Consider the following 9,357-nt stretch of genomic DNA (forward strand, 5'->3'; position numbering starts at 1 on the left):
GGCTTTTATTTGTTTGGTTTTTTTTTTTAATGACACAGACTTTTAAGCCAAAACTCATAACTGCCATCAGATCAGGGCAGGCTTGAGGTGCATCATTTCATCTTCCTTCTGAAGCTTGTTTCTGCATGGCACAGTGACACCTGACTGGCTCTAGAGGGGAGTCATCCTGGGCCAGAGTGGACACTTTTGTGCCTCACCATCAGGCAGCAGCAGCCCTGGAGGAAGTCAGGAAGCCACGTTAGTGGTCCTAGGACTAGGGGCAGAGAAGAGGGGGCTAGGACTAGGGACAGCTGTGGGTTTCTGGGTGGATTATCCTTTCTGTTGTTGATGTATTTACTATCAAAAAATGCTCCCTGAAAACTAGTGAGTCCTGACTCAGCAAAACTTTTGAGTAAAGTAGTTAAAATTGGATGATGCGTGAGTGGCAATTCAGACTGTGAAAGTCCATGGGAATCGTAGTGTAGACCGAAAGTGAGCTCTGAACTTTACCTCTGAAGCATCACTCCCGAGACATTACTTTAAAGTTGGTCACCAGCTGTTAACAAATAGAAATTGTGCAGTGGGAATCAGTGGGTACCGGCTGGCTTACTTGTCCAGACTAAGGTCTGATCCATTGATTTTGGGATCTGATAGCAGTCCATGCAAATACAGCAGGGTGCTTCAGCAAGTATTTAAAGGTAGCAGATAGTTCAGAAAGTCAAAGGTAAAGTGAATGACAAAGTACAAAAGATGGGCAGTGTTTTTTTCTTCTAACTAGCTTTAAAAAACATATTCCCGCCAGTTCCTGAATTTTATGTCAATGCTGCTCTGAAATTTTCCCATGAAGCATTTTTTAGCGGCCTGCATGTCTTCCACAAGTGTTGAAGAAAATCCAAAACTATGTGAAACCCCGCTTCAGGAAAATGCCCTGTTTTAGTGCCTGTTACCCAACCACTCGCCTAGCTGCCACAGCCCGCCATGGCTGGTGGCCCCTCAGCGCGGGGCTGGGCCAGCCCCACAGCGCAGGCCTCGCCACTGCCACCACTTGCAGGGGGCCCCTGGGGGGGAAGGCCAGGGCGGCAGGTGACACGCTGTCTTGTTTGTTGCAGTGCCCGGCGCCCCCGGCGCCCCCGCCAGCAGCCCGCCGTGCACCGTCAACATCCCCATCGCCCCCATCCACAGCTCGGCCCAGGCCATGTCGCCCACACAGAGCATCGGCCTGGTCCAGTCGCTGCTGGCCAACCAGAACGTGCAGCTGGATGTGCTGGGCAACCCGCCGGCTGAGGTGGGGGGCGAGGGGGCAGGGCCCTTCCCGGGGGCGCCGAGCCGCTTCCCAGGCCCCGGGGCGGGGGCACTGGCCGGGGGGGAGCTGGGCCGCACCGCTCCCCCACCCCCCGCCCTCGCCCCGCTGCCCCCCGCCGCCCCCATCATCGCCCTGGCTGACCTGCGGGACCACGGCGACCGCGAGCACGAGCCGCCACCCAAGGCCAAGGCCCCGCGGCCAGGGCCGCAGCTGGTGGAAGGGGATGCCGTCGTCTTCGGGGCCGCTCCGGAGCTGCAGCTGAACAAAATGAACCCCCCACCGCCCTACCCTGGCACCATCCCCGCCGTGCCTACCAGCGCCCTGCCACCCCCACCTGGCCCCCCGCAGCCGCCCCTCGACCTCTGCCTGAAAAAGGGGGAGTTCTCCCTCTACCCAGCGGGGCACTACCAGACGCCCCTGGGGTATGAGCGGATAACGACATTTGACAGCAGTGGGAACGTGGAGGAGGTGTGCCGGCCTCGCACCAGGATGCTTTGTGCCCAGAGCACCTACACCCTGCCGGGGCCCGGCAGCTCCGCCACCCTGCGCATCACAGCTGCTGAGAAGAAGATGCAGCAGCCCTGTGCCAGCGCCACCCTGAACCGGCTCACGGTGCCCCGCTACTCCATCCCAACCGGGGACCCGCCGCCCTACCCTGACATCGCCAGCCAGCTGTCCCAGGGCAGAAACATCGCGCAGAGGCTGGACAGCAGTATCATTCATGCAACTCTGCGGAGGAACAGCAGGGAGGCAGCCCTGAAAATGGCTCAGCTGGTGGATGGTCAGAGAGCCACCTTGCAACTTCCCCCAAAAGCCAAGAGCAGCGTGGTGACGGCACAGTACCAGCAGAGAGTACCCACCGCCTTGTACACCTGCAGCCAATGCAGCAGTGGTGGCAGCAGCAGCAACACAAGCACTGGTGGTGTGGGAAACATCCCTAGCGCCAACGCTAGTAACAGCACTTCCAGTATTGGTGGCATGAGACCTGATCTGAGCACGGGGAGTGGCTCCCAGCACAGCTCTGTCATTGCTCACTCCGTCAGTACTTCGCCTCTGGCCTCCCAGTCCTCCTACAGCTTGCTGAGCCCGCCTGACAATTCCCGTGACCGAGCGGATTATATCAACTCCGCCTTCACAGAGGATGAGGCCCTTTCTCAGCACTGCCCAGTGGAGAAATCAATACGACACGTACCTGTGTCCTTGACGGAGGCTGCCCTCGGTGTAAAACGGCCTCCGCCGTACCAGTGGGACCCTATGGTGAGTGAAGAGATATGGGTTCCTCAGGAAAGGACATCTCAGAGCGCAGTGCCCAACCCCCTAAAACCTACTCCTCTCATCATCGGTCAAGCTCAACATCTGGATATGTCTCGAGTGCCATTTGTTTCCCCAAAGTCTCCAACCAGTCCCACTGCCACTTTCCAGACAAGTTATGGGGTTGGAGTACCTTACCCAGCAAGCTACAGTGCCCCTCCCCTTCAGGGAATGCAGCCCCCCTGCTCCCCCAAAGAAACTCTGGCCCCAACGCAGTTTGCACAGCAGGAGCCCACAGTTGTGCTTCAGCCAGGTTATCCACCCAGCCTCTCCTATTGCCCTTTACCACCCATGTACCCAGGAAGTAGCGCCTGCTCTAGTTTACAGCTGCCACCGATCGCCTTGCACCCGTGGAGCTCCTACAGCGCCTGCCCACCCGTACAGAACCCCCAGGGCACCTTGCCCCCCAAGCCGCTCCTCGTGGTGGAGAAGCCAGTGATGTCTCCCCCGCCAGCAGAGCTGCAGAGCCACGTGGGCACAGAGGTAATGGTGGAGACAGCAGACACCTTCCAGGAGGTGCTTTCCTTGACGGAAAGCCCTGTTCCTCAAAGGACAGACAAATTCGGCAAGAAGAGCCGGAAGCGCCTGGACAGTCGAGCCGAGGAAGGAAACGTGCAGGCTATCACCGAGGGCAAGGTCAAAAAAGAGGCAAGGACGCTGACTGACTTCAATTCACTAATATCCAGCCCTCGGCTGGGGAGGGAGAAGAAGAAGGTCAAGAGCCAGAAAGACCAGCTGAAGTCCAAGAAGCTAAACAAGACAAACGAGTTTCAGGACAGTTCAGAGAGCGAGCCGGAGCTTTTTATCAGCGGGGATGAACTGATGAACCAGAGCCAGGGCAGCAAAAAGGGTTGGAAAACCAAAAGGAGTTTGAGGACAGCCAGTGAGCTGGATGAATTCAAGTGCCGGAAGGCCAGCGAGAAGGAGGATGGGAGGCTGGGGAGCCAAGGCTTTGTGTATGTGATGGCCAACAAGCAGCCGCTGTGGAATGAGGCAACACAAGTCTACCAGCTGGACTTCGGAGGGCGGGTGACCCAGGAGTCGGCAAAAAACTTCCAGATTGAGCTGGAAGGACGACAGGTAGGAGGGAGTGGCATACGCAGGCTGTGGCAGGGGCAGGGGCTGGGGGAGAGCTGTGCCAGACATAAATTCTGCCTCTCATGCAGCCATATGCCTCCTGCTCATGTTAGCTGCTCTGTGAAAAAAAGCTTTGCCACGTAGTTGATAAAAACCAGCCAGCAAAGGTCTAGATTCAGAATGGAGGGTGAATTTTAGTTGTAAAGTAACTGTACGAAATGTGTTTGGTCTTACTGCAGTCAGACATGGGAACAAGGGCCTCCTTTAGGCTCACTGGCTCTCACGGCTGAAGGTCGTAGATTTTGTGATAAATGTAGCAGATCTCCCCAGCATAACTGCATTTGGTGACAGTGACTGTGGATGACAGCTAGCTGAGTGAACACTGCTCCCTTCTTGCAATGCTCACAAAGGGTAGCCAGTCAGCAGATAAGGCAGAGGTGATGGACAGGTAGTTAGCTTCCCTCCATGCCAGATTTTCCCTTTGTGGGTTACCAGGTCTCTGGGGCTGGTTCTTAATGCTAGTGAGGCACTGACCCTCCCTGGAACAAAGTGCTCCTGGGCTGCTTCTGAACTGCTTCTAGCCTGTGGCTAGAGTGGTCTGTGGATAGGTCAAAAACTCAAAAAACTTTTAATTGTAGGCTCTCTCACCTTGGCCTGAGTGGGATGTTACTACACCAAACCCAGGCTATTAAGTGGTATCAATCAGCAGAACACTGGACTGAGACTCAGGAGACATATTTATTTCCTTGTCCAGCTGTCCCATCTCTGTAAGTCACTTTTGATTTATTAAAGACATAAAGGCTCTCAACTCCCTCTGGTTTAACTTGGGAGTTAGATGCCTTAAGTATCCAACATGCATGACCAGTGGTGGTCTCTTGGTTTTGTTTGTCTGTAACAACAGCTCATTAAAAAGGCAGTGATCAGAGCCATTTATATGCCTGCCTTCTACAGTTAAATAACTGTGGATACATGCCCGTGGGCAGCTGTGCAAAGTCAGCTGGCCTCAGGTTTTGTTGGTGGAGGAGCAAAGCCTGACTCAGCTTGCACAGACAGCCTCCATTCTAGCTAAGGAATCTTCACTGTAGAGCAAATACGATCTGGGCTTCTGATGAAGTGAATGAAAAAGCAAAAGCAGTAATAACAGGCCAAACGTCAGATATTCCCTGTGGAAGAACAATGAATAGCCGGACTATCCTCGCTTTACATTTCAGACAGCTCCCACTGCCCCTTTGCTAATTCATTCTCAGTGTAATTTATGTGCTAGTGAAGTTTATGCAAAGGAAAATAGAACTGCCAAGAACATAAGCTTACCAGCTATGAAGTGCTAGAGTCAGGAGACTGGTTATTCCCCTTCCCTGAAAGCTTCTTTCTTTGAAAACAAAATCTGTTTTCCTGATGGGCTGATGATAGGATCTCTGCGAGGGAGAGAATGGTATTTTCCTGCAGAAAGCATGGTGCTGGTGTAACCCACATCTGCTGAAGAATTGGTGACAACCTACTTACACCAATGCTGTATACAGTCTAGCGTGTTTTAAAGTTCAATTTACTCTATAGAATCAAACACTGCAGTCAGCTACTCTGTAGAGACCACTAGGACAGTGCTCTTGCTCTTCCTTGGCAGCACACCCCATTCTGAGCAGCCTCATTCATACTAGCTCAGGAGGTGAGGCATTTGTACAAAGGAGCAAAACGGTTGCACTTTTCGTCTCTGGTTCCTCTTCTATGGATCACTTCTTTTGACTTTGTTCTCTTTTTCCTTCCCTTTTCCTCTTCCCCTGCTTCCCAGGTGATGCAGTTTGGAAGGATTGATGGCAATGCTTACATTTTGGACTTTCAGTATCCATTTTCTGCAGTGCAAGCCTTTGCTGTTGCTCTGGCTAATGTGACTCAACGCCTCAAATGAACAAGCAGAGACTGGAGAGAGGAAAATGTTAACCTTCTCATAAAGTCCAAACCGGAAAATGTCAGGGCAGCCTGCTTTAGGTGTGCAGAGGTGCCTGGGAGAGAAGGCGGCAGTAAAACTGGAAGTCTCTTGGTGCCCAGCAGCAGGGCATTAACTCTAATCAGTCATGGGGAGGAGGGTGGGGGGCTGTTTCCTGTTTTGTTTGTTTGTTCGTTTGTTTGTTTTCAGGTGTTTTCTTTTCTTTTTAAGCGTTGTGCTGGGTCTCAGAAAGAGCGAAGGGTTGGGAGCCATTCAGTGTTACATGGAGAAGTGTGGCTTTTGGCTTGTTGTGGTTCTGCCGTGTTTGCTACAGTAGCTGATGTAAGCTCATAGGGGGATTAAAAAAGACTGCTCTTTTTGATAGACTGCCTTATATCATGCTGTTCTTTTTAAAACAGGGAACGTAACTTTTTTTCTGGTCCAGTTTGTATTACTACTACTACTACAACATCAGTAATAGCAGCAAAAAAAAGAAGCTGTAATACTTGAAGACATGTATTTCTTCTCTGATATCTGATAATAACTGAGCACCACAAGTTCCAAGGAGGCTTATGTAGGTCAATGTATAATTTCTAAATAATGATGTGTTATTCAGAAGAGAAAAGTTGTTTCCAGCGGGTAGTTTTAAAAACCCACAGCATCAAAGAAGTTGATGTCTGCTTGTTTTGTGTGCTGTTATTGGGGATAAACATCTTTCAGTAGGTGACAGAAGACAGAGGAGAAAACCATTATGAGCGTTGCTTCTTCTGTTGTTGGGAATAAACATCTTCCAGTAGGTGACAGAAAACAGGGGAGGAAATAATCGTGAGCATTGCTTCTTTGCTCGTATTGATCAACAGTGTTCTCTGATTTGGCCTGTAGCTGGGAGGGGTACGGTGTGACCAGATATACTTCTGAGGCCATGCCTGTACATGCTCCTTATTTAAATGTGTTTACCACTTTATAAACAAAGTATTTCGAGTGAGTAAGAAGGCCCAGTGTATTCAGTCTTCTTAGCAATCAGTGTGAATCAAGTTCTACAACAGTGATGAGCACTTGAATTAGGAAGGAGACAGAAGTGTAGCAAGTGATTACAAGAAGCATTTTCATCAGGAAAGCAATTTCATTACAGGGAAAACATCATGGCTGGCTGGAGAACGAATGAGTTGAAAGAGGAAGGAAAAATTGGACAGAGTCATCCCTTTTATCACCTTGTTACTTGAGTAGGCTTTGTGACTGTGGTTTGAGATTATAACACTCCAGCTAAAAGCAGGAAGCCAAAGTTTGCATGGAGTGTTACAGAGGAAAGCTTAATAACTGTAGCATGACTCTGCAGTTCTTTCTGTTGGACATGCAGACCTGTTGAGCATTTCAAAAGGGTTGCTTGGACAGAAGAGTTTCTGTGTTGTCCACATGTTGTGCACATATTTATTTGCTTTCTCTCTTTCCTCCTTGCCTGCATTTTGCTACAGAATATGTTTTGATATGGAAGTAGTTTCCCCAGTAATACAGAAAGCCCAAAACTATTCATGTAATTATTTGGACATTAGATTACAAAACGTAACTGCAGATTTCCTGCAGAAATTACTGTTTGAAGTGAAAGGCACACTGAGAAAGGTATGCTGGTTGAGGTGTCGATGGCTGCTTTGTCTTTGTCTTTCATCCACAATTTCAGCTTCTTACTTGAAAAATTCTATATAACTTAAGATGAATAGGCGTGATTTTCTCTTTGCTTTTCTTAAATCCTAATGGTAGGGCAGATGTGTGTTGCATTTTATTTGTTCTAGAAGAACATACTGCTTAAGATAAGATCCTGCTGTAGTAGAAGTTACCAAAATGCTTTTAACTTCTGCTGTGCTGAGGCTTCTAGAGGTGTACAGCACGGAAGGAGTAATGCCAGTCGCAGAGGGGAGTTTCAGAGAGTTGCCAAGGGAGATGACGGGGCAGATCATCCACAGGTCATGTTCCACAGGGTAAGTCCAGAAAAAAACACCTGCAAGATGGTTTCCTTGGAGAGAGGTAGGAAGGAAGGAAGGAGGGAGGTAGATGGTACCATGTCTCTGTTATCTCAAAGCTCAGCAACTTCTGTTTGAGTGTGGGAGTGGTCAGGCACATCATTCCTCTTGACATCTAGCGGATTGTTGTTTGCTTTAATTAATGAAGTTTGTTTCCATCAGTTGTCTGGTCCCATTTGTATTCTTTCTCACATGCCTGATTTATTCAGCAGTTTGTGTGCCTGTACGTATAATGTGTGTGGAACAGAGGAACTAAGATGGATTTGGTTCTGGTCCCTTTAAATCAATTAAAATGTTTCCCTTGGGTTTTGTGTGGAGGAAACACTATAAGCCCTTTGTCTATATTGAGTTGTATGCTGTACAAACAGCAGGTTGAATTCTCGGTCCACTGATTCCAGTACACAAAGAGGAAAGTTGGCTGATGAGAGTCCTCACCTGCTCCAAGGTCTGTGCTAACCAGTCATACCCTAATTAGAGTATTATAGGCACACACGGAACACTGTAAGGGAAGAAACATACCATGGCTGGCTTGCTTGCTTGCTGAGGCCACTCAGCCACATCAGAAACCTTCAGCTGGAACAAACATCACCTGTATTTTTAAGCCAAAATTGTCAGTACATGGAAACAACATGAATGTCTTTTTTTCTGAACAAAATCTAATCTATATAGAAGGACTTCTGCATGCAGTTTCTTTAACCTTCCAGGGAACAGTATTCCTCTTCACTTGGTTCATTGCCAATTTTTTCCAGTTACCGGCAGTTTTATGTTAACAGAGAACCAAGAAATTAAACCCAGTACAACAAGGAGTGATTTGGTTTCATTGGCCCAGGTCATGACTGCATCCTTCTGACGGCACTTAACAAAGAACCTTGGCATAGAAAGATACCCAGGTTTTGCCCCAGCAAAGCACAAGGAATAATTATCAAAAATTAGGAAAATAAATGAGATTTCCCACATCCTTCCCATTTACTTGTCAGAAAATGCTATAGGATAAGATAATCTTTTATCTTTTTGAAAATAATTCAAGAGAGTCCCTTTAATTGAGGATCTTAATTGTGTAGAGAATAGCCAGTATTAGAGAGAGAAAGTACTCTCAAATATATTAGAATTTTAATAAAAGGAATGGAAATTATGTAAATGTCTGATGCAACTGGGTCCTAAATTATACAGAGAACAATTGATTGTGACAGTTGTGTTCTTTGTCATTGAGATACAATATAGAAAACAAATTTAACCCCCCCCCCAAATAATCACTATTGCATTCAACCAAAAGAAGTTACATTTTATATTTCATTAGTAAAACACAGGTTTTATGTAGATAACTAAGTTCTTCTAGGAAGAATGTAGCAAAGTGTTCAGAAATACCTAGTTCTTTTATACATACAGTAATTTCCATTAGTTAAGTATGTTTTTTCCAAAGCTTTTTTTTTTTAGTTGTGCAATAATTGTAACAGTCTGGGGGTTTATGAGTTTTTAGTTGGTTTGGGTTTTGGGGGGTTTGGTTGTGGGGGTTTTAGGGAGTTTTGAGTGTTGGGGTTTTTTTTAAGGTAATTTAATGCAGATTTCCAGTTCATGTCCAAAACCCAAATTATTTATCTTGCATAATGTAATAAGTGATTTAGGGATTATTTTATTACTATGTATCAGTGAGTTATATACACTTTCTTATTTATATTTAAAGAGCATCTTTGTAAGTAATTGTTAGCAGTATGTTTTGGTGCAAGAAGTTAAAAATGCATATAGGAAGACCT

General features: G+C 47.6%; 1 protein-coding gene across 7 annotated transcripts in view; it reads left to right on the top strand.

The window, feature by feature from the left end:
* Positions 1–7,767, top strand: part of TULP4 (TUB like protein 4) — a 172,230-nt gene extending 164,463 nt beyond the window's left edge. For 5 of the 7 annotated variants that reach the window (XM_080388453.1, XM_080388451.1, XM_080388452.1 and 2 more), the window contains 2 exons: positions 1,089–3,673; positions 5,457–7,767. In XM_080388453.1, the coding sequence (XP_080244579.1) occupies positions 1,089–3,673; positions 5,457–5,573 (2,702 nt within the window). In that variant the 3' untranslated portion in view covers positions 5,574–7,767. The remainder of the gene's footprint in view (positions 1–1,088; positions 3,674–5,456) is intronic. The other 2 variants (XR_013928321.1, XR_013928322.1) reach the window with 2 other exon arrangements.
* The last annotated feature ends 1,590 nt before the right edge of the window (positions 7,768–9,357 follow it).

This window comes from Falco punctatus (assembly GCF_963210335.1).
Source record: "Falco punctatus genome assembly, chromosome: 5".
In the NCBI taxonomy this organism is placed as follows: domain Eukaryota; kingdom Metazoa; phylum Chordata; class Aves; order Falconiformes; family Falconidae; genus Falco; species Falco punctatus.